Below are 25,423 nucleotides of genomic sequence, written 5' to 3' on the forward strand. Positions count from 1 at the left end.
ATTCTTTGAAAGGCATTAAATTCAGCACCGAGTGAGCTGCCTGTGTTCCATTATTGGCATAGACTTCAGTGCAGCTGATCACTTGTGCCACTCCTTACGTTGGGCTGGATTCTCCGGCTCCCAAGCTGCATATTTTGTGACGGCACATGGTTTGCAGGTGATGGGATTTCCCATTGAAGCCACTCCACGCCGCTGGAAAACCTGTGAGCGGGGATGCGCTGCCAGCGGGAAAAGTGAATCGCAACGGCCGGAGAATTCCAGTCCTGGTCTACGATTTACTTTTCATTGATATGTAAACCTGTAATCTGTCTCCATTATTTGCAGTGCTAAGCTGCAATTCCAGTGCCAAGTATCTAAGGACTATCTCAAAACAGATATTACGGCAGCAAGATTTCCTGCTTCTTTATGCATTCTAAGATATGGTATTAATCCAAATGTAACTTTGACGTTTTGTTAGTGCCTTTAATTCCCAATGTGCACATCCCAAATAGCCAGCCCTAACCCCAACTACGTGCCAGATTTGTTAAGGCTAGAAGCTGGATAGTTTTGCCTCCTGGTGCAAGCAAAGCTGACAGGTTTACTTTGGTGTTGGTGCTGGCTGTGCGATAGTTATTTGTTGAGCAGGTGGTGTTTGTGCAATATAAAAATGCTCTAGAAAGGCTAGAATTCTACTCTGATTCAAACTCCAGACCTCTGGTCCCTCACTTAACCAATTAATTTGCGTGATGCTCATTGTTTTAAATGGTATTGTTGTAACAATAATGTCTATATTTCTTTAAGTTATGTGATGTGTCAGGGTAGCTATTCTGTTTGTAATTTTTGTAATATCTTTGTGCTTTTTGTTCAGTGATACAAATTGTGCCCTTGGTAGACAAGAGGTCTTCGAAGATTAGTACAGGCAAGCGACAGAAAGTAATACACAAACAGCATGTTGGGAAGGAGCAGAGTTACTGAAATGGTTTATACTTAAGTCTAGACTGGAGCTCAAATATTTCCTGTGGCATTGTTAGCTGCTTGATATAATTCTGTAAGGTAATCTATGGGAAGATACTATTAGTTGCAAAATAGTATTTTAAACTTGTGTTTAATGCCTATATTTTAAGATTGTGTTTATTCTAAAATCTGATGCATGAGTTATGCATGTATTATTATATTGATGCCTTTTAGAAATGGGAACACTGTTGTATCACACAGTGTTCCATTTTCTGATAATGAGTTTATACTTCCTTGTTACTAGCCCACCAACCTTTTATTTTTTACACTCTCAAAACCTTTCACAATTTTGGAAACCTGTTAGTGTTTTAATGAAAAACGCCCCTACTTTTTGTTATAATTATAACCCCATCTTTTCTGGTTTAATCTAATGAGTCTTCACTAAATCTTTTTCATGAATCTAATATCCTTCCTGAACTACACAATACACCAATTGTGGTCTGACTGGCATAATGTACACAATTGAAATTACTTTTGCTTTTGTGTTTGATGTCCCGATGTATAAAATCCTATTTTATTTGCTCTGAATGGACTTTCCTACATGCACTCCACAGTTAAAAGTTGTAATTAGGGGGTTCATCTTCGAGACAGATAATTGGGTGTCTACCTGTCATCAGAGTTTTGGACATGATAACATTGGGGCATTGTCAATTTTGGTAAGTACCAGCAATAATAACATAGACTTTCAGGAATTTAATAAAAAAATGGTGCAATTGTTTGGATAATAGATTTGTAGAGCCAATTTTTTTAATAATCACTAAATTTGAGCATTTTTGAGAATTTTTCTGCCTAGTGAATTATATCTCTGTAGAGTTTTGATTTGGTCAAACTCAAAACTCAAAATCCTTCTAACTTTGTCTCCAAGGTTTTCTGGGTTTAAATCTGATGTATAAAGATGATGTGCGAAATTGTAATGATATTGGAGGTGATATGTTATAGGAATTGTTGCTGAACCGGTGTATCTTTTTAATTGGTCAGTGGGTGAATATTTTAAAATAAAACATCACTAGCTCTTGAGTTTTTAATTTATTTAATTTAAATTTGCTGTGGGCGTCAAGTGCTCAGAATCCAAAATCTGAGAAACCATTTTAAAATGTATTGTTTAAAATGTTGTCCAGTATAATATTTTGGAATGACTTGCAATACAAATCCATGTAGAACTCTATGCCGAGTGGGTGTAACTGTTTCCCTTGTGTTTTGATAAACTGTCTTTGTTTTATCTTTAATGTCTACATTTTATTCAAACTGTAATATAGCAAGAAAGAACTATCTTGAGCACAACGGTGGACCATGTGATTGAAGTTACCATAGCATGGAGGCAAGAAAATTGGGTACCTAGTGCTGAGCCATAGGTTGTCCACAAATATTTAGAGAATGAAGCACTTTGTTATCATTAGACAGATGTTTGTAGAATATTATGTTAGTCTATTAGAACACTACCTGCTGCCTGGGGAGTTCTGAGGTACCACAGTAAGGGTCCTGCCAGTTATTTCACTATCTTTATTCATTTAATCAATAAAACATTCAATTTGAGTAACACCCATTTAGTGAGTTCAAATTTTCCAAAAGATCAATAACTGACACAATTTAGTTATTTTAAATCAGAAAGCAGCATTTGAAGGCAGCTATAATGTGTACATTCTTTGAAGTGCTACATTAAAAACTGAAGTCCAGTTTAGAATACTCAAATTTTAAAAACATATTTGTATGTATTGTTGGATTTGTCAGGGTTGTCGAGAGTGCAGGAAGCTAGTTTTAAGAAACAGAATATGCTTGGCCCTCCTAGGCATCTTCAAAGTACTTTTTCTTCTGATCAGATAGTTATGTTCCTGTCTGCTTGAAAAGTTGTCGTCTTTATCGAGTTGAGGTTCTTCAACTCATTTCTGTACGCAAAGTACACTTTCTGCTCTTAGTTCCAAAGTTCACTGCTGAGGAGCAAAGAAGCTGTGACATGCCGAGGTAATCATAGCAACAAATGTGACAAATTCTTGAAAATCAATTTCCATATCACCATTTTCATCCAAGTCCAGCATGAGTGTATCCAGAGTCTCTTGATCTTTTATGTTCTTTGTGGGATTGATAAACACAAAAAGATGCATTTTATTCAAACAAATAAACATTAACAAACTATTGGAATGGTGGACTGCGATGCCTGGTCTCCAATTCAAATCTAATCCTAAACTCGTCCATTTTTAGTCAAACACAATAGGAGTGTTTTGCCTGTTCTTGGTTGGGCTGCTAAATAGACTCTGGGTTCCCTTTTGGTCTGGGCCTGTTATTGAATGCATAACGCCCGTGTAGTATTTTGGAATAACTAATAATGCCAATCCATATCGGAGTTTATACCAAGTGCGGTGTAGATGTTTCCCTTGTGTTTTGATAAACTGTTTTTTTTTTACCTTTCATACCTACACTCCATTCAAACTGTTATGCAATAAGGAAGAACTGTAGTAAACATAAAGGTACGTTCGGCTATCTCTGACCAGTGTGCCCCGCACCAAGAAGCCCAAGGTTTGGTGGAAATTAGTAGCATACCCACCAGAGGTTGCTGCTAATGGTCACAGCTCCACAGGAAGCTAACCTGAGCAAAGACATGATTTGGCCACTGTCCTGACTGGCTGTGGTCTTTGGATACGTCCTGGGAGGGGTGATTGCGACTCCTGTTTAATTGTAGTACTCCCACTCCTCCTGGCTCCACATAGTTTTTATTCCCCAAATCTTTCATTACTTCCCTTATGTCTTACGCCTCATCCTCAATGAAATTGGAAAAACACTAGCCCCTAATTTACTTGAACACAGCGCCTATTTCAATCATCTGCCAAGGGGCTGGTTTAGCACAGTGGGCTAAACAGCTGGCTTGTAATGCAGCACAATGCCAGCAGCGCGGGTTCAATTCCCGTACCGGCTTCCCCGAACAGGTGCCGGAATGTGGCGACTAGGGGCTTTTCACAGTAACTTCATTGAAGCCGACTTGTGACAAGAAGCGATTGTTATTATTATTAAGCACACCTGTTTTTTAAAAAAAAGAATCCCATGAGTTTAGCAGGACCCAATTGAGCACAGACCATCCCATTGCTAACTTGGTATGCCTTGCGCCCATTTTATGCTGAAAAAGCAGGTGCAATGTCTGCCAGTTTCTAACCCTCCAAATGGATCTATTATGTGCATTGCCAAATCAATAACACCGGAGGAGTGCACAGCCTAGATTATTCAGCCTCTGAGCAGTGGAAAAAGCAGGAAATCTGAAGCCTGTTGTGATAATATGTGCCTGCAATTATAATGTAAGATGCTCACCAGATCAAAGGTTAACATGGGACAAGAGAGTGACTCTGCCCACAGTGTGATGTGTGGTTAGAGAATAGGCTAGAAAGAATTCCAAGCAGCTAACCTGTATGGTGAAAGTACCATGCAAGACCATACTTGGAACTATAAATAGTTAAAGCCTACCATAAAGGTGTTTATGTTCAGACACACAAGCCTCAAGATTGCATCAATAAACCACCACCAGTGCAACATAATATGGCACCTATCCAGCAGAGGGCAGCAGAGCAGAGCTTCTGATTGGCTGTTCCGGGGAGATTTGCATACGTGCAGTGCGGTCAGCGTAAGTTGAAGGTGTACCTGCGCAAGTGACCCGAGGGAAGCCAAGCATCCAGCAGAGGGCAGAAGAGCAAAGCTACTGATTGGCTGTTCCGGGGAGATTTGCATACGTGCAGTACCGTCAGCGTAAGTTGAAGTTGGTTTTTGAAGGGGCTGTTCTCGAGTGACAGCTTTACCCGAAACACTACTTACATAGTGTCTCCCACCCATTCTCCTCCTCTAACCAAAAAAAAAGTTCTGTCCGTCGGATTGCTAAACTAACAAGTTTTTTTTTTAGTTTTCAGTAGTTGGGAAGTTAGTTCAGTGGGAATGGAGGCTAGGGCAGTTGAATGTTCCTCCTGCAGAATGTGGGAGGAAAGGGTCACCTCGAGTGTCCCTGCTGACTACATCTGCGGCAAGTGCACCCAACTCCAGCTCCTCGAGAACCGCGTTAGGGAGCTGGATGAACTTCGGATCATTCGGGAGGCAGAGGGGGTTATTGAGAGGAGTTATAGGGAGGTAATCACACCTCAGGTAAAAGAAGAAGGTAGATGGGTTACCGTCAGGGGAGGGAGAGGGAACCGGCAGGCAGTGCAGGGATCCCCTGTGGCCGTTCCCCTCTATAACAAGTATACCGTTTTGGATACTGTTGCGGGGTGCGACTTACCAGGGGTAAGCAATGGGGCACAGGTCTGTGGCTCAGAAGGGAAGGGAGAAGAGGAACAGAGCACTTGTCATTGGGGACTCCATAGTTAGAGGAACAGACAGGAGGTTCTGTGGGAACGAAAGAGACTCACGTTTGGTGTGTTGCCTCCCAGGTGCCAGGGTTCGTGATGTCTCTGATCGTGTTTTTGGGATCCTTGAGGGGGAGCAGCCCCAAGTCATGGTCCACATAGGTACCAACGACATAGGTAGGAAGAGAGATGGGGATTTGAGACAGAAATTCAGGGAGCTAGGGTGGAAGCTGAGAGCTAGAACAAACAGAGTTGTTATCTCTGGGTTGTTACCCGTACCACGTGCTAGCGAAGTGAGAAATAAGGAGAGAGAGGAGTTGAACACGTGGCTACAGGGATGGTGCAGGAGGGAGGGTTTTGGTTTCCTGGATAATTGGGGCTCATTCTGGGGTAGGTGGGACCTCTACAAACAGGATGGTCTTCACCTGAACCAGAGGGGTACCAATATCCTGGGGGGGGGGGGGAGATTTGCTAGTGCTCTTCGGGGGGGGTTTAAACTAATTCAGCAGGGGGATTGGAACCTAAATTGTAGTCCCAGTGTACAGGATGTTGAGAGTAGTGAGGTCAGGGATAGGGTTAAAAGTTCAAAAGAGGGCACCGGCAAGCAAGACGCTGATTTGAAGTGTGTCTACTTCAACGCCAGGAGCATCCGGAATAAGGTGGGTGAGCTTGCAGCATGGGTTGGTACCTGGGATCTCGATGTTGCAGCGATTTCGGAGACATGGGTAGAGCAGGGACAGGAATGGTTGTTGCAGGTTCCAGGATTTAGATGTTTCTGTAAGAACAGAGAAGATGGTAAAAGAGGGAGGGGTGTGGCATTGTTAATCAAGGAAAGTATTACGGCGGTAGAAAGGATGTTTGAGGACTCGTCTACTGAGGTAGTATGGGCCGAGGTTAGGGAGAGGAGAGGTCACCCTGTTGGGAGTTGTCTATAGACCTCCGAATAGTTCCAGAGATGTAGAGGAAAGGATTGCAGACAATGTTGTCGAGGAGAATACTCAGGTACAGTCGACCAGGCTAGATGGAATTGAGGTTCACAAGGAGGAGGTGTTAGCAATTTTGGAAAGTGTAGAAATAGATAAGTCCCCTTTGCCAGATGGGATTTATCCTAGGATTCTCTGGGAAGCCAGGGAGGAGATTGCAGAGCCTTTGTCCTTGATCTTTATGTCGTCTTTGTCGATAGGAATAGTGCCGGAAGACTGGAGGATAGCAAATGTTGTCCCCTTGTTCAAGAAGGGGAGTAGAGACAACCCTGGTAATTATAGACCTGTGAGCCTTACTTTGGTTGTGGGTAAAATGTTGTAAAAGGTTATAAGAGATAGGGTTTATAATCATCTTGAAAAGAACAAGTTGATTAGCGATAGTCAACACGGTTTTGTGAAGGGTAGGTCATGCCTCACAAACCTTATTGAGTTTTTTGAGAAGGTGACCAATCAGGTGGATATGGGTAAAGCGGTTGATGTGGTGTATATGGATTTCAGTAAGGCGTTTGATAAGGTTCCCCACGGTAGGCTATTGCAGAAAATAAGGAAGTATGGGATTGAAGGTGATTTAGCGGTTTGGATCAGTAATTGGCTAGCTGAAAGAAGACAGAGGGTGGTGGTTGATGGCAAATGTTCATCCTGGAGTTCAGTTACTAGTGGTGTACCGCAAGGATCTGTTTTGGGGCCACTGCTGTTTGTCATTTTTATAAATGACCTGGAAGAGGGTGTAGAAGGATGGGTTAGTAAATTTGCAGATGACACGAAGGTCGGTGGAGTTGTGGATAGTGCTGAAGGATGTTATAGGATACAGAGGGACATAGATAAGCTGCAGAGCTGGGCTGAGAGGTGGCAGATGGAGTTTAATGCGGAAAAGTGTGAGGTGGTTCACTTTGGAAGGAGTAACAGGAATGCAGAGTACTGGGCTAATGGCAAGATTCTTGGTAGTGTAGATGAACCGAGAGATCTCAGCATCCAGGTACATAAATCCCTGAAAGTTGCCACCCAGGTTAATAGGGATGTTAAGAAGGCATATGGTGTGCTAGCCTTTATCAGTAGGGGGATTGAGTTTCGGAGCCACAAGGTCATGCTGCAGCTGTACATAACTCTGGTGCGGCCGCACCTGGAGTACTGCGTGCAGTTCTGGTCACCACATTATAGGAAGGATGTGGAAGCTTTGGAAAGGGTTCAGAGGAGATTTACTAGGATGTTGCCTGGTATGGAGGGAAGGTCTTACGAGGAAAGACTCAGGGACTTGAGGTTGTTTTCGTTAGAGAGGAGAAGGCTGAGAGGTGACTTAATAGAGACATATAAGATAGTCAGAGGGTTAGATAGGGTGGACAGTGAGAGTCTTTTTCCTCGGATGGTGATGACCAACACGAGGGATCATAGCTTTAAATTGAGGGGTGGTAGAGATAGGACAGATGTCAGAGGCAGTTTCTTTACTCAGAGAGTAGTAGGGGTGTGGAACGCCCTGCCTGCAACAGTAGTAGACTCGCCAACTTTAAGGGCATTTAAGTGGTCACTGGATAGACATATGGATGAAAATGGAATAGTGTAGGTCAGATAGGCTTCAGATGGTTTCACAGGTCAGCACAACATCGAGGGCCGAAGGGCCCGTACTGCACTGTAATGTTCTATGTTCTATTAAGACAACAGCCATGGGTTGTGCATAGAAGGGAACATTACCTTCTAATCAAGAATTTGGTTAGAAATAAGCGAGGCATTTATTCTAGCAACTAAGCCATGCCATCATGAGACGTAGCTACGTTAAATAATTTGGAAGGCATCATTTATAATGACAAGTAATACTTAGATCTTGGTAAATTTTTGTATAGAATTGGCCACTATTTTCTACTATTAATCTCGTCAATGTCGAAACTCAAAGGAAAATTAAAAATATAGGAAATTGTTCTTTGTTTCTGCTTTTTTAAAATAGTCTGAGAACTGTGAACTGTTCTCTGTTGTTTCATAATGATGTATCAACTCTGCAACACAACTCTGCTAATATTTAGGGAGAGTGGTCTTCAGTGTTCCCTCTAATTTCTCTTCGCTGTGCGCAGCCTGCTTGTTGCATTGTGCAATTTCTTCTTGACGTGTTGTTGTGCTTGTGCACATCTTAAAGGGAATGTTGGTTATGCACAAAATTACTTTTTGGCTACAATGCTTAGAGCAGGGGTGGGCAAAGTGCGGCCCGCCAAAGGTCTTTATGCGGCCCACCAAGATCAAGTCATAAAAAAAAACATTCTTTTTAAATTTTAAGGTTAATGGGTTACTGGTATAGGGTGGATACGTTGACTTGAGTAGGGTGATCATTGCTCGGCACAACATGTGTTTCATGTGAAGTTTCTACTTTAAAATATTAATTAATAAAAATTAATTGCTTTTTTTTCTTTAAACTGAGTTACTTTGTTTTTCAAATAAATGTGTTTCATGTAAAGTTTCTACTTTAAAATATTAATTAATAAAAATTAATTGCTTTTTTTTCTTTAAAAACTTTTTATTTTGGCTATTTTAAATATTAATTATTTTACTTAATATACTATGCGGCCCTTTAAAATTGTGAATTTCTGAATGTGGCCCTTGCACGGAAAAGTTTGCCCACCCCTGGCTTAGAGGGACCATTGGTGAAATTTATCTTTAACAAAACATGGCTTTTCTCTGTAATTGATAACTCACTAACAAAATCGAACTCTCAGAAATCACAATTTCAAAGCCTTGCATTTCTGCAATTTCTGTGATTTATTAGTTACAGAAGAAAAAAGTATTCATCTATTTTTCATTGGGGTTTTATTTCTATCTGCGTACCCATAAGAACCTGCTATTTGGGGGTAGTGGTGGCATAGTGGTACTGTCACTGGACTAGTAATCCTGAGACCCAGGGGATCCAGGTTCATATCCCACCACAGCAGATGGTGGAATTTGAATTCAATAAAATCTGGACTTAAAAGTCTGATGGTGACCACAAAACCATGGTCAATTGTCGTAAAAACCCATCTGGTTCATTAATGTCCTTCAGGAAAGGAAATCTGCCGTCCTTACCCTGTCTGCTCGACATCTGACTCCAGATCCACACCAATATGGTTGACTCTTAAATGCCCTCTGAAAATGGCCTCGCAAGCCAATTAGTTTAAGGGCAATTACAGATGTGCAATAAATGCTGAACTTGACTACATCGCATGAAAGAGTTAACAAATAAATCACATAGTGTCCTACTCGCCTCTGATTTTAAAAGAAGTTTCATTCTTGCGATTTGGGTATTGTCCGTGCCTAATGAATACATCTGTACTATAACATTCTGTATGTTTTGAGTCAATGAATTGGTTGTCTTGAAATTTTTTTTGTTCATGCAAAACATCGAGATTAATGACTTAGACAAAAAGTCTTGAGTAATATACAAAGCTAGGAGGGAATGTAAGCAGTGAGGCAGTGAAGCTCACTGGGCTAAATCGTTGGCTTTTAAAGCAGACTAAGGCAGGCCAGCAGCACGGTTCGATTCCTGTACCAGCCTCCCCGGACAGGCGCCGGAATGTGGCGACTAGGGGCTTTTCACAGTAACTTCATTGAAGCCTACTCGTGACAATAAACGATTTTCATTTCATTTCATTTCAAAGAGGCTGTAAAGTGATATAGACAGGTTAAGTGAGTGGGCAACAAGGTGGCAGGCAAGTATAATGTGGGGAGGAGTGAAGTCGTTGACTTTGATGTTAAGAATAAAAAAGCAAAACATTTCTAACAGGTGTGAAACTTCTATAGGCTGATCTTCAGATAGAGTTGGGTGCAGACATACAGTGAACAAATAAAGTGATCATGCAACAACAACCAGCAATTAGGAAGGCATGTTCTTGCATGTTTTCCTTTATTGGAAGGGGATTGGAGTACAGGAATAAGGAAGTCTTAATACAAATGTATAGGGCGCAATTCTCCGGCTACGTTGCGCTCAAGCGAGAGCACAACGCGGCTGGAGAATCCCGAGAGAGACCTGCAGCGAGCCTAGCAACAGCCTCCGCACCTTGTGAGATTCTCCGAAGTCCCACGAGACGTCTGTTGGAACTCCGCCCCAAATGCGCGGGATCCACCGGCCTCCCTCTATTCTCCGACCTCACCAGGGAGGCTGCAGCCGGGCGCAGATCAGTGCTGGTCCACACAAACGTGGAGCAGGCGGAATGGCACCCGAGAGGGGGGGGGGGGGCTCTCCCGGGACATTGGAGACCCCTGGGTGGTCGTAAGTGCAGGGTGACTCCATGGCCCCCTCCTTGGAATGTGGACATGCTAGCACCTTGGCACTGCCACCCTGGCACTGCCAAGCTGGCAGGAGCATTGCCTGGTTTTTGGGGGGAGGGGTTGAAGGTTGGGGGAGTGCAGGGCAGGTAAGTAGCGGCCTCCGGGAGGTTGAGGGGTGGGTGAAGGTCCTAGAAGGGAGGGGGTTTTGGGGGGACCCCATATTGGGGTGTCCTCACTTGGGGGGTGTGGGGTAGTGTCCATCTGTGTGGGGGGGGGTGACATTGCCCATGGAGAGGGTATGGGCGACCCACTGCCCATGGGTGGGGGTGTAGGGACCCACAAGCTCACTTAGAGATCGGGGCACCCTTTCAAAATGGCGGCCCGATCGCTGAGTTCTGCTCCCTAGTGCTAAAAAAAATTCTAAGTGTGGGCTAAACCAGTGAGAAACTCCCCAGGGCCCCAAAAAGTGACTTAAATGTCATTGAATAGTGGTGGAGATCTCACCGGCAGGGCTGGCGGGAAGCTCCCTGAAAAACCCACCACAAATTAACTCAGAAATCTGTTGGGAGAATCACGCCCATAGGCTTTGATGAGGCCACACTTGGTGCACTCTGTAGCTTTGCCCTCCATATCTAAGGAAGCATATACTTGGAGGCAGTGCAGTGGACGTTCACTAGATTGGTTCCTAGAATGAGAGGGATTTCCTGTGAGGAGCGATTGCATATATTGGGCCCAAAATCTGATGTTTGGAGGAATGAGAGCCACTCACATAGCAACATATAAGATGGGGCGGCACAGTGGTTAGCACTACTGCCTCACAGCACCAGGGACCTGGGTTCAATTCCAGCCTTGGGTGACTGTGTGGAGTTTGCTACCGTGTCTGCGTGGGTTTCCTCTGGGTAGTCCGGTTTCCTCCTACAGTCCAAAGATGTGCAGGTTAGGTGGATTGACCATGATAAAATTGTCCCTTAGTGTCCAGGGATGTACAGGTTAGGCGGGGGAATGAGCCTAGTTAGGTCTTTCAGAGGGTCGGTGCAGACATGATGGGCCGAATGGCCTCCTTCTGCACTGTGAGTCTATGATTCTGAGCAGGCTTGGCAAGGATAATACTGAGAGGCTGTTTCCTCTGTTTGGAGAATCTAGAACTGTGGGGCCCAGTTTCAGGATAAGAAGTTGATCATTTAGGAGATGAGAAATTTCTTCTTTGAGAGTTGTAAATCCTTGAAATCCTCCACCCCAGAGAATTGTGTATATTCAAGGCTGACATAGATTTTTTGGTCTTTCAGGGAATCAAGGGAAATAGAGAGTGGGTGGAAAGTGGAATTAGATCAGACATGATCGTATTGGCGGAACAGGCTAGAAGGGACTGTATATCGTCTACTACTGCTATTTCTTATGTAATGTAAAATCTTTGGTCACAAGGTTCTGGTCAGACCCCATTTGGAGTATTGTGAGCAGTTTTCGGACCCGTGCCTAAGGAAGGATGTGCTGGCCTTGGAAAGGGTCCAGAGGAGGTTCACAAGAATGATCCCTGGAATGAAGCGCTTGTCATATGAGGAATGGTTGAGGACTTTGGGTCTGTACTCGTTGGAGTTTAGAAGGATGAGGGGGGACCTTATTGAAAATTACAGGATACTGTGAGGCCTGGATAGAGTGGACTCGGGGAACATATTTCCACTATTAGGAGAGACTAGAACTCGAAGGCACTGTCTCAGACTGAAGGAATGATCCTTTAAAACTGAGAATCCTTTAAAAGGAGGAATTTCTTCAGCCAGAGGGTGGTGAATCTGTGGAACTCTTTGCTGCAGAAGGCTGTGAAGGCCAAGTCACTGAGTGTCTTTAAGACAGAGATAGATAGCGGATTAATAAGGATATCAGGGGTTATGGGGAGAAGGCAGGAGAATGAGAAACATAGCCATGATCAAATGATGAGCAGGTGTGATGGGCTGAATGGCTTAATTCTGCTTCTATATCTTATGGTCTTTGTGTTACCCAGTGCCAATGAAGGGACTATTTGGGCTACTTTTCCTGTATGCCCAGTTCTGGGTCTTAATTAATGTACAAAATCCAATTATTGTGAAAGTTTGCAAACCAATTTGCAGTGCACTGGAAAATGTATATTTGGAGCAGCATATCTGATGTGTATTATGTAAACAATATTCCCAGGTAAATCTCACACGATAACGTAAGTATACTTGGTAACTGTAACTAATTTTTTTCTACCTCAATAAACTGGCTTAACTCATGGTTGACGAGAGCCTTCAGTTGTGCTTTCTTGAGTTTATCTCTCTTGCATTTTGTATACTTGTGAAAGACTTTTATGATTGCAATCAATGCATTCTCCAGGTCAGACATTCCACTCAATCAATTTTTCTGTTAAGAAAGAGAGTATATGTGGAGTTAAAGAGTATATGCTTTTTTAAAAAATAATTTTTATTCAAATTTTCACAAAATATCAATAACAAAATACAAAGAGAAAAGAGGAAACAACCCCCCCCCCCCACCATATATACAAAAAAGAAATAAATTAACACCCGTCATCAACAATGAACAAATATACACAATGACGAGACGAGAAAAATAACCTGTGTTCTTGCTCTTTGCGTCTAGTGTTCGAATCAAAAACTCAAAAGCTATGTAAAACATAGGATGGGGTTCGGTTAGCTCAGCTAGCTGGACAACTGGTTTGTGATGCGGAGAGATGGCAACAGTGCGGGTTCAATTCCCGTACTGACTGAGGTTATTCATGAAGGCCCCGCCTTCTCAACCGTGCCCCTTGCCTGAGGTGTGGTGATCCTCGGGTTAAATTACCACCAGTCAGCTCCCCCTCAAAGGGGAAAGCAGCTTATGGTCATCTGGGACTTTGGCGACATTTTAATAACAGGTTGAAATCATGATTAAAGTTCCTATTACTGGGCCCCAACGTTTTAAGCAAACTTCCCTATTCTATGTCCATTTCCCACATCAACCTTTTCTTGGTCTCTGAGCGAAATATGGAATTAGAGGACAAATTATGGGCTATTTTATGTTTTTATTTCTGACGCACCAATATTTGTTTAACATCTATCATTTCCTTATTCCCCATTACAATTTCTCCTGTCTCAACTTCTTAAGGGACTCACATTTACCTTTGCTTCTCCTTTGTACATGCTTGTAGAAGTTCCTGCAATCTGTTCTTTACGTCTCTTGGCTACTCTTATTCTTTTTACTCCCTCTGTCAACTTTTGGACATCCCTTGCTGCTTTCTAAAACTCTCCCAATCCTCGTGCTTCTTGATAATGTTATAACTCTCTAACACTATCCTTTAACCTCTTAGTTAGCCATTTTCCAATGGAGGTTTAGTTTTCAAAAAAATGTATATTTATTGAAAATTATGAAACATTTCTTACTATCATAAATTTCTCCATCTATGCTGGTGAACCCACTCCTCATTCCTATGTAATCGACCTTCTTTAAGTGTAATACTCTAGCTTTCGACTTGGATCAAACTCGAACTCAACTTTATCATATTAGAGCATCTCTAACTACGATATTACTAATTAATCTTACCTCAATACATAATCGGGATAGACAATAAACGCTGGCCTAGCCAGCTAGCTCACATCCCTTGAATGAATAAAAATAAAATATGGAAGAATGCAATTCTGAAATTATTTATGGGACTTGTTCTAATTCAACTTCCTGCTCCTCCGAGCCAAGATCCTTCTCACTGCCCTTATGTCATCGTTTATGATCAGCGCCAAATCCCCAACTAGCTTTTCCATTTCATAGACTTGTTGAAATGTCAAGTACCATATAATATTTAGTTCCCCACCTTGGCCATCATGAGCCCAGTCTCTGAAAGGCTATTGAATTAAACCCATTTATCTCTCTCTCTTTGAATGGACCTACCTCGTATTAAATTGATATTTTCTCTACACCTTGCTATAACTGTAACATTATATTCTGTAGTCTCTCCTTCCTTATGTATGGTATGCATTGTTTGTACAGCATGCAAGAAACAATACTTTTCACTGTATACTAATACATGTGACAATAATAAATCAAATCAAACTATCTTGTTCCAAATGCTTTGTGCATTCAGATAAAGTGTCTTTAGTTTTAACTTTTTACCATTTTCTCTTACCTTGATTTCATTCACTGATGCATTACCATAATAATAATCTTTATTAGTGTCACAAGTGGGCCCAAGGGCAATGAAGTTACTGTGAAAATTCCCTCGTCACCACACTCTGGCTCCATGGTTAACTCCTTCCTTTCTGTCACGTTTTCACATTTTCATCCAAATTTAAATCCACCAACAATCAACAATAACAAATACAATGTCAAACCCCTCGTCAACAGTCCCCTCCTCCCACCAACCCCCAAACAGCCCCAACATATTGATGTGCTATCAATTGTACTAAAGACTCGAATGGGTACAAGAGAGGCTTTATTGCAGTTAGATGTTTATCCTCCGACTGCAGCTGGTAGAATGGCTGCTCAGGAGAACTCATACATATTTATATGGCTCCTTGTGGGCGGAGCTAGCCGGCAGGGGCTACCGGCGAACCTGTAGGACAGGTACTGCTGTACATCCCCTAATACAGGCACACGCACAATTACACAGTGGATCACCACACATTTTAAATACAAACATCAAAGAAAAGGAATCAGGAATCCACCATCCACCCATACATAGTCACCAACAACATCCACAGTCCACCCCGTCCACCCCCACACTAATGTTTGATGTCATTCAATTCTTGAAAGTGCATAATGGGGGCAGCACGGTGGTGCAGTGGTTAGCACTGCTGCCTCACGGCACCAAGGTCCCAGGTTCAATTCCAGCTCTAGGTCACTGTCCGTGTGGAGTTTGCACATTCTCCCCGTGTCTGCGTGGGTCTCACCTCCACAACCCAAAGGTATGCAGGGTAGGTGGATTGGCCATGCTAAATTGCCCCTTAATTGGAAAAACAAATTGGGTACTCTAAATTTATAAAAAAAAAAGAAAGTGCTTAATGAACAAAGCCCATGTTTTGTAGAACCCTTCCATCCTTCCCCCTCAACTTAAACTTCACCTTCTCGAATGTTAAAGGCTCCCTCAGATTCCCCGCCACTCCAGGGCACAGGGTGGAGCGACTGACCTCCACCCCAAAAGGACCTGCCTTTGGGAAATGAGCAAGGTGAAGGCTAAAACATCTGCCTCCGCACCCGCTTGCAACCCCGGCCCATCCGATACCCCGAATACGGCCTCCAGAGGACCCGGCTCAAGTCTCACATGTACCACCTTCGAAATTACCCTGAAAACTTTCCTCCAGTACAATTCGAGCTTCAGACAGGACCAAAACATATGAGCGTGGTTTGCAGGGAGGCCCCCACAACGCTCACAAACATCCTCTACCCCCTCAAAGAGTCGGCTCATTCTCGCCTTTGTGAGGTGCGCCCTATAACCATTAACTAGATATGTATCACTTCCTAAGCTAAAGGCTGTGACTACTTCGTAGATGAAAGTATCAATGTAATTCTCTGTCCCTGATATCCTTGATACCCTACAGTGTTTGTCACATTGGACACCAGTTCAACAATTCTGAGCTCAAGTTCCTCAAGATGCAAGCACTTATTGCAGATATGGTTGTCTGGGTTTGCAATTCTCTCCAGAAACTTCCACCTCCTACAGTTGCATTGCCATCCCTTAACTAACCTTAAGTAGATTAAGTTAAATATTTACCTGTAACACAAACTACTCCAATATTAGAGGTGAAAAACAGCACCTCCTCCTTCTGCACTGAATGGAAAGAATGGGGAGGGCAGATCTATGGGGCAATTTGAAACAGTAAAAGTACAATATTGTGGATGCTGGAGGTCTGAAATAAAAACAAACTGCTAGCAGGAGTAAAAACAAAGGTCCAGCAGCATTAAAATGGAGGTGTTGCTGGACCAGGAGCCAATTTAGGTCTGCAAACACAGATGATGGATAAATGGCTTATTGGTGCAAAGAAAAGTCAATTCACGCTGTAACTATTAGTTGTAGTGTGAGCGTATCCTTAATTACATGCAACATTATTTAAATTTAAAAAACTAGCCAAGCTGATTGTATTTCTGGTTGTGTCTAAAGTGCACAGGGAATTAATAAAAACTCCCAAATTTAATTAATATGCTACACAGTTTCATTTGATGAAAATATCCAATCCTATCCCTCTGGTATACTTACAAATCACTCAGTCAGGACTAACATTGATCATGTAATCTTACTCCTCCAGCTGTACTAATGCAGTAACATTTCTACACACGTTTAAATCATATCTCCCCTTTGGAAACACAGCCTCTGCCATATTTGTACCTGGGAACTGAACTGACATTCATCTTTTGTTACAAAATAACATATCAACATACAAACAACCAGTCAAAGACCTCGTGCTCCTCCCAGACCCACATTCAGGTAAACATATTTTAAACGCATCTTTTTGGTTGTGACTTGCAGCAGTTGCTTTAAGCACCTGCTAGGCTACATGTAAGCATGGTTTTTCCGAGTGCTAGCGCCAATGACTTCAGGGTTAACCAATCTTGGACAGGTCTCAAACAAATGTCAGTTTGGCCCCTTCCTTGCATTTGCAAAGGCATTAATCTGTTACAGGTGTGGTAACTTTGGATGGTACAGTAGCACAGTGGTTAGCACTGTTGCTTCACAGCGCCAGGGTCCCAGGTTCGATTCCTGGCTTGGGTCACTGTCTGTGTGGAGTCTGCACGTTCTCCCTGTGACTGTGTGGGTTTCCTCCGGGTGCTCCGGTTTCCTCCCACAGTCCAAAGACATGCTGTTAGGTGAATTGGACATTCTGAATTCTCCCTCTGTGACCCGAACAGGCGCCGGAATGTGGCGACTAGGGGCTTTTCACAGTAACTTCATTGCAGTGTTAATGTAAGCCTAATTGTGACACTAATGAAGATTATTATAACTGCACATCCTTTTTGCCATTTACCAATATGGCAGGTGACACACTTCTGGTTTGTAATCCTGCCTGCAAAATTGCAGGTCTTTTAGCTCCTTAAATGCAACTTAAATTTTAAGTGGCCAGATTTCTAGCCATTATTTCTGTGACACTATTAATATGATTAATTTATTTTTAACAAAGATAAACTAAACAAGATGCCGATAGATTAATTATGAAATTCAATATTTCCTAATCTGCAGTATTACAATTTAGAAGAAATACATTTGTGCGAAGTGCCGTACTCACCTTGTATTTTACTTCTGGGTCTGTCTTTCCTTATTGCTTGAATGTGATGAATTGGATTCAGTAGCTTTGACTCCTTTCAGTTATCTTTGTTCTGAGCATGCTTAGTCTGAAATATAGCACCCCTCATTATTCGTTGGTGCATTGAAAGAACAGTTTTACTGTCGCCATTTCTCGTAAGTGCAGAGCACCAATGGACTTTGCTGCTAATTGCCTTTGATTTGATTTAAATACTGTATTTTTAATGTTTTAATGGATCACTTATTGTAAAAGCACATTCGGTGCATTTTCTGCTAAGTCACTCGATTTTCAAGACAAATTTAAAAGCCTATACATTTTGTTAATGCATTAGATAAGTACAAGAGGGAAAAAAGAACAGCAGAATATATTAATAGGATCAGATGAAGTAAGATGGGAGGAGGCACATGTGAAGCATAAACACTGGCATAGACCATCGTGTTATTCAAAGTGAGGTTTTGAAACTATCCATTGAGTATTGAGAGTGAGAACTGGGCACAACACTGGGTGTGCATATAATCATATCTGTCATTCGATAAAATCGTGCCTGATCTATTTGTGTTTCAAGTTCTACGTTCTTCCTAATAACCGTTGATTCTTGTTAAGCAAGAGAATCAGTCTACCTCTACCATGAAAATATTCAGTGACGCCGCCCCAGCCCATCCTGAGGCAGAGTTCCAAAGTTGCAAAATCCTCTGAGTGAAAATCTTCCTCCGCTGTCCTCCAAAGGGCAACCGCTAATTTTAAAATAGTGCCCCCTAGTTCTGGACTCCTCCACAAGAGGAAAACCCGTTCCACGTCCACCTTGTCACCACTATTCAGGATCTTGTATCCTTCAATTAAGTCACCCTGATGCACAATCAATTACGACGAGACGAGAGTAGAATGTAATCGAGGCTTTATTACACAGAGATGTGTGGCCTTCTGCAGCAGCTGGCGAAATGGCTGCTGTTCAGAGAGCACACACATTTATACTCCGCCTACTGGGCGGAGCCAGCAGGCAGGGATCTACCCCGTCCCTGTGGTACAGGGGCCTTACCGTAATACCAATATATACAATATAATACAACATGTGGTGACTACCACATTCACCCCCTGTTAAAATGAGTCCAGCTGGGGTGGTGGAAAAACTATTTACATACAGATTGGCGTTAAAATTACAGAGAAGGTTACAAATTTAGATGATCGGGCACCTTGATCTGTCGTTGAGAGCGCCGCAGTGCTGGTGGCGACTCTGGCATCGGCTTGGTCTTCGGTGACTCCGGGAGCGTGATGACATCCTCTTCATCCCCGGGTGGGTCCAAGGGGAGGACGGATTGTCCTGGAGCGGGGGCTGTGGTGGGGTGCGCTGGGGGGAGGGAGGGTGGCGCCGGGGCAGGGGGTGTGGGGACCCACAGCTGGTGCCAGGTCCCTGAGGGAGACTGTGTCTTGGCGGCCGTCGGGGTACGCTACGTAGGCGTACTGTGAGGTTTGCATCGAGTAGCTGTAACCTCTAAACCAACGGGTCCGCCTTGTGGAGCCGCACGTGCTTGCTGAGGAGAACGGGTCCTGGAGTTGCCAGCCACGTTGGGAGCGAAACCCCGGAGGTGGACTTCCTGGGGAAGGCAAAGAGACGTTCATGGGGCATTTCGTTAGTCGCGATGCACAGGAGCGGCCGAATGGAGTGAAGTGCGTCGGGGAGGACTTCCTGCCAGCTGGAGGCCGGGAGATTTCTGGACCGTAGGGCCAGCAGGACGGCCCTCCAGACCGTCCCATTCTCCGCTCCACCTGCCCGTTTCCCCTGGGGTTGTAGCTTGCCGTTCTGCTCGAGGCAATGCCCCTGTTGAGCAGGTACTGGTGCAGCTCCTCGCTCATAAATGGGCAGCACGGTAGCATTGTGGATAGCACAATTGCTTCACAGCTCCAGGGTCCCAGGTTCGATTCCGGCTTGGGTTACTGTCTGTGCGGAGTCTGCACATCCTCCCCATGTGTGCGTGGGTTTCCTCCGGGTACTCTGGTTTCCTCCCGCAGTCCAAAGGTGTGCAGGTTAGATAGATTAGCCATGATAAATTGCCCTTAGTGTCCAAAATTGCCCTTAGTGTTGGGTGGGGTTACTGGGTTATGGGGATAGGTTGGAGGTGTTGACCTTGGGTAGAGTGCTCTTTCCAAGAGCCGGTGCAGACTCGATGGGCCGAGCGGCCTCCTTCTGCACTGTAAATTCTATGATAATCTATGATAAATGAGGATCCCCGATCGCTGCGGATGTAGGCGGCGAAACCAAACAGAGCGAAGATGGTGTTGAGGTCTTTGATGATGGTGGCAGACGTCATATTGGGGCATTGGACGGCAAAGGGGAGTCGGCAATACTCGTCGACCAGATTGAGAAAATACGTGTTGCGGTCGGTGGAGGGGAGGGGCCCTTTGAAGTCCACGCTAAGGCGTTCAAGAAGGCGGGAGGCCTTCACCAGGCGCGCACGGTCTGGCCGGTAGAAGTGCTGTTTGCACTCCACGCAGACCTGGCAGTCTCTGGTAATAGCCCTGACTTCCTCGATGGAGTAGGGCAGTTTGCGGGCCTTAATGAAGTGGTAAAAGCGGGTGACTCCTGGGTGACAGAGATCGTCGTGCAGGGTCCGGAGTCGAGTCGGTCTACTTGTGCGCTGGCACATGTACCTCGGGACAGGTCATCGCGGGGCTTGTTGAGCTTACCGGGGCGATACAAAATCTCGTAATTAAAGGTGGAGAGCTCGATCCTCCACCGCAAGATCTTATCATTTTTTATCTTACCCCGCTATGTGTTAAACATGAAGGCAACCAACCGTTGGTCAGTGACGAGAGTGAATCTCCTGCCGGCCAGGTAATGCCTCCAGTGCCGCACAGCTTCAACGATCGCTTGGGCCTCCTTTACGATGGAGGAGTGCCGAATTTCGGAGACATGGAGGGTGGGAGAAAAGAATGCCACGGGCCTGCCTGCCTGGTTGAGGGTGGCGGCCAGAGCGACGTCTGATGCATCGCTCTCGACTTGGAAGGGGAGCGTCTCGTCGACCGGGTGCATCGCGGCCGTGGCGATGTCTGCCTTGATCCGGTTGAAGGCCTGGTGAGCCTCGGCCGTCAGGGGGAAAGCGGTGGAGTGGATGAGTGGGCGGGCCTTGTCCGCATAGTTAGGGACCCACTGGGCGTAGTACAAAATGAACCCCAGGCATCGTTTGAGGGCCTTGGGGCAGTGGGGGAGGGGAGTTCCATGAGGGGACGCATGCGATCGGGGTCGGCCCCTAGAGCTCCGTTCTGAACCACATAGCCGAGGATGGCTAATCGGTTCGTGCTGAACACACACTTCGCCTTGTTGTAGGTTAGGTCGAGGAATTTGGCGGTGTGGAGAAATGTGGAAAGGTTAACGTGGTGTTCCTGCTGGTCGTGGCCGTAGATGGTGACGTTGTCCAGTTATGGGAAGGTGGCCCGCAGTCCGTACCGGTCAACCATTCGGTCCATCTCCAGTTGGAAGACCGAGACCCCGTTGGTGATGCTGAAGGGAACCCTAAGGAAATGATAACGGCAGCCGTCTGCTTCAAACGCAGTGTATTGGTGGTCCGCCTTGTGAATGGGGAGCTGGTGGTAGGCAGATTTCAGGTCCACTGTCGAGAAGACCCGGTACTGTGCAATCTGATTGACCATATCAGATATGCGTGGGAGGGGGTACACGTCGAGCTGTGTGTACCGATTGATGGTCTGACTGTAGTCAACGACCATCCTGTTTTCTCCCCAGTTTTCACCACTACCACTTGGGCTCTCCAGGGGCTGTTGCTGGCCTCGATGATGCCTTCCCGTAGCAGCCGCTGGACCTCAGACCTGATGAAGGTCCTGTCCTGGGCGCTGTACCGTCTGCTCCTGGTGGAGACGGGTTTGCAATCCGGGGTGAGGTTTGCAAACAGGGAAGGCGGGTCGACCTTAAGGGTCGTGAGGCCGCAAACAGTAAGGGGTGGTAGGGGCTAGCCAAATTTCAGGGCTAGGCTCTGGAGGTTGCACTGGAAGTCCAGGCCGAGTAGCAAGGCAGCGCAGAGGTTGGGGAGGGCATAGAGCCGGAAGCTGCTGAACTCTACGCCCTGGATGGTGAAGGTGGCGATGCAGTACCCCCGGATCGCCACGTTGTGGGATCCGGAGGACAGCGAGATTCTTTGGTTAACGGGGTGTACCGCGAGGGAGCAGCGCCTTGCCGTATCAGGGTGGATGAGGCTCTCAGTGCTCCCGGAGTCCAGAAGGCAGGATATCTCGTGCCCGTCGACCTTCACCTTTGTCGACGCAGTCGCGAGGTTGTGCAGTCGAGACTGGTCGATCGTGACGGAGGCGGTTGCAGGCAATGAGCGGCCCGATGAGGTGCCCGACGGGCAGGGGTCCTGAGGCGGGTAAGATGGCGGTGCCCATGGGCCGCATGTGTCCTGGGGCAGGCAAGATGGCGGCGCCCATTGGTTCTGAGGCAAGCAAGATGGCGGCGCCCATGGGCCGCACGTGTTATGGGTGGCGCAAGATGGCGGCGCCCACGGGCCGCACGTGGTCTGAAGAGAAGAAGATGGCGCCGTCCACTGAGGTGATTGAGCGGGCCTGGCACACTTCAGCGAAATGTCCTTTCTTGACACAGGCCTTGCAGAGCGCACTCCGTGCCGGGCAGCACTGCTGGGGGTGTTTTGTCTGTCCGCAGAAGTAGCACTTGGGTCCCCCGGGGTTGGTTGGCTGGGGGAGGTCGCTGATTGGGTCCACGATGGGGTGGCCGCTGGCGGGGTCCACGATGCACACGAGGGGTGGGCCGTGCGTTCGGGGGCATAAGCCTGTACGTTGCGTGAGGCGACTGTGAGCGAGAGCGCTAGTTTCTTGGTCGCTGCGAGGTCAAGCTTGGCCCCTTCTGCGAGGTGCTGGCGGATGTAGTTAGACCCTTTGCCCGTAACGAACGGGTCTCTCATTAGCAGGTTCGAATGTTCAGTGGCCGAAACGGCCTGGCAATCACAGTCTCTCACCAGGACGAGCAGGGCACACCAGAAATCTTCGACAGACTCACCAGGAAGTTGGTGCCGCGTGGTGCCTGGCGTAGATCTTGTTGGTCTGCTGAGCGTAGTTCTCCTTCAGTAGCGCCATGGCCTCTGCGTAGGTAGTCGTGTCCCGGACGTGGGGAAAGGCGCTGGAGCTCAGCCGCGTGTACAGAATCTGGAGCTTCTATGCCTCTGAGATTTGGTCTGTCGCAGACCCGGTGTATGCTTCCAAAGCAAGCTAGCCAATGTTCTAAGTCCTTTTTGGCGTTGTCTGCTTGAGGATGCAGCAGCAGGCGATCCTGCTTGATGCGGAGGTCCATCTTTGAAAAGTCTCTGTGTGATAAATTGATGCACTATCAATTATGACGAGACAAGAGTAGGATGTAATCGAGGCTTTATTACACAGAGATGTGTTGCCTCCTACAGCAGCTGACGAAATGGCTGCTGTTCGGAGAGCACACACATTTATACTCCGCCTACTGGGCGGAGCCAGCAGGCAGGGATCTACCCCTGTACCTGTAGTACAGGGGCCTTACCGTAATACCAGTATATACAATATAATACAGTAGTGGTGACTACCACACACCCCTCACTCTTCTAAACTCCAATGGAAATAAGCCCAGTCTGTGTAGCCTTTCCTCATATAACAGGTTATGATCTGGCAGGTGCTGTGCAAACCAAATCCCAAACGGAAACTTGGCAAACTATCAGAATGCTTATCTTTTTGTATTTTTACCACAAGAAGGTACTGCACCAAATCCAGTAGCTCTTTTGGAGATTATAACTGTTAATGTAAAACATTTATTAAGAAAAGAAAATTTTAATACAAGATTACATTCACACAGATTGTTAGTCTGACAGAACCCCCTCCCCCCGGCCCAAAATCCTACTTGGATACACTCACAAGGAAACACCCCTTTAGGCAACAATCCTTTTGGATACTTAATCTATAAACAATTCCTGTAATATTACCACAAAGCAAACCTGTTGTTGCTGCAGGGGAGGTACGGCACATAAACATACACTTTTCTGGGTTACTGGAGGCGTCTTCACTCGCAGTTCTGTCTCAGCACTGAGCACGCTCCACACTATATGGTCACTCCTCAAGATGGATGGATGGATTTGTTTATTGTCACGTGTACCAAGGTACAGTGAAAAGTATTTTTCTGCGAGCAGCTCAACAGATCATTAAGTACATGAATAGAAAAGGAAATAAAAGAAAATACATAATAGGGCAACACAAGGTACACAATGTCACTACATAAACACCGTCATCGGGTGAAGCATACAGGGTTTTGTGTTAATGAGGTCAGTCCATAAGAGGGTCATTTAGGAGTCTGGTAACAGTGGGGAGGAAGCTGTTTTTGAGTCTGTTCGTGCATGTTCTCAGACTTGTGCATCTCCTGCCCGATTGAAGAAGTTGCAAGAGTGGGAGGGGTCTTTTTTTTAAAAAATAATTTTTATTGAAATTTTTACAAAATATAAACATCTCAACTCTATTAACAAAACAACCGCGGTAACACCCCAAGAACAATACCCACCCAGCTTCAAAAGCAACTACAAACAAAAGAAAAAAACAAAAGAACACCCAACAACAAAAGGGAAAGAGATAACACCCGCCACATCCCACAAACCCATGTACACAGTTCTCCCTCCCACCGATCGAACCCCCCCCCCCCCCCCCCCCCGGGTTGCTGCTGCTATCGGCCTATTTCCCTACCGTTCCGCCAGGAAGTCCAGGAAAGTCTGCCACCGCCTAAAGAGCCCTTGTACTGATCCCCTCGGGGCAAATTTCACCTTCTCCAATTTAATGAACCCCGCCATATCATTGATCCAGGCCTCCACGCTTGGGGGCCTCGCATCCTTCCATTGGAGCAAGATCCTCCGCCGGGCTACTAGGGACGCAAAGGCCAGAACACCGGCCTCTTTTGCCTCCTGCACTCCCGGCTCCACTGCAACCCCAAAAATTGAGAGTCCCCAGCCTGGCTTGACCCTGGATCCCACCACCCTCGACACTGTCCTTGCTACCCCCTTCCAAAACTCCCCCAGCGCTGGGCACTCCCAAAACATATGGGCGTGATTCGCTGGGCTCCCCAAGCACCTAGCACACCTGTCTTCGCCCCCGAAAAACCTACTCATCCTCGTCCCAGTCATGTGGGCCCAATGCAGCACCTTGAACTGTATGAAGCTAAGCCTCGCACAGGAAGAGGAGGAATTCACTCTCTCCAGGGCATCCGCCCACGTCCCCTCCTCAATCTCCTCACCCAGCTCATCTTCCCATTTCCCCTTCAGTTCCTCCACCGAGGCCTCGTCTACCTCCTGCATCACCCGGTATATGTCCGAAATCCTCCCTCCTCCAACCCACACCCCCGAGAGCAACCGATCCCGCACCCCTCGTGGGGGCAGCAAGGCGAACCCCTCCACCTGCTGCCTGGCAAACGCCCTCACCTGCATGTACCTAAACATGTTCCCCGGGGGGAGCCCAAACTTCCCCTCTTACTCCCCCAAGCTCGCGAACCTCCCCTCCACAAACAGGTCCCTCAACCTCCTAACCCCTGCCCTGTGCCAGCCCAGAAATCCACCATCAATGCTCCCTGGGGCAAACCGATGGTTCCCCCGTATCGGGGCCTCCATCGAGCCCCCCACTTCTCCCCTGTGCCGTCTCCATTGCCCCCAAATTTTGAGGG

The 25,423-nt window shown here is 45.8% G+C and overlaps 1 protein-coding gene across 1 annotated transcript; it reads right to left on the reverse strand.

The window, feature by feature from the left end:
• Nucleotides 1-2,612: 2,612 nt before the first annotated feature.
• Nucleotides 2,613-17,757, reverse strand: LOC119958202 (protein S100-B-like). Its single transcript, XM_038786585.1, has 3 exons — nt 17,728-17,757; nt 12,734-12,883; nt 2,613-3,059 (listed from the first exon to the last, which is right to left on the reverse strand). The coding sequence occupies exons 2-3, from the start codon at nt 12,863-12,865 to the stop codon at nt 2,916-2,918; spliced, it is 276 nt and encodes a 91-aa protein (XP_038642513.1). The 5' UTR covers nt 12,866-12,883; nt 17,728-17,757; the 3' UTR covers nt 2,613-2,915.
• Between the last annotated feature and the right edge of the window lie 7,666 nt (nt 17,758-25,423).

Source organism: Scyliorhinus canicula, chromosome 28, assembly GCF_902713615.1.
Source record: "Scyliorhinus canicula chromosome 28, sScyCan1.1, whole genome shotgun sequence".
NCBI classification, from domain to species: Eukaryota; Metazoa; Chordata; class Chondrichthyes; order Carcharhiniformes; family Scyliorhinidae; genus Scyliorhinus; species Scyliorhinus canicula.

Bases quoted from the DNA above. Each gene is read 5' to 3' on its own strand.
- LOC119958202 (XM_038786585.1), bottom strand. From the start codon at position 12,865: ATGTCTGACCTGGAGAATGCATTGATTGCAATCATAAAAGTCTTTCAC. The intron at 3,060-12,733 runs GTAGAAAAAAAT...AATCCCACAAAG, and splicing joins AGTTAAGCCAGTTTATTGAG to AACATAAAAGATCAAGAGAC.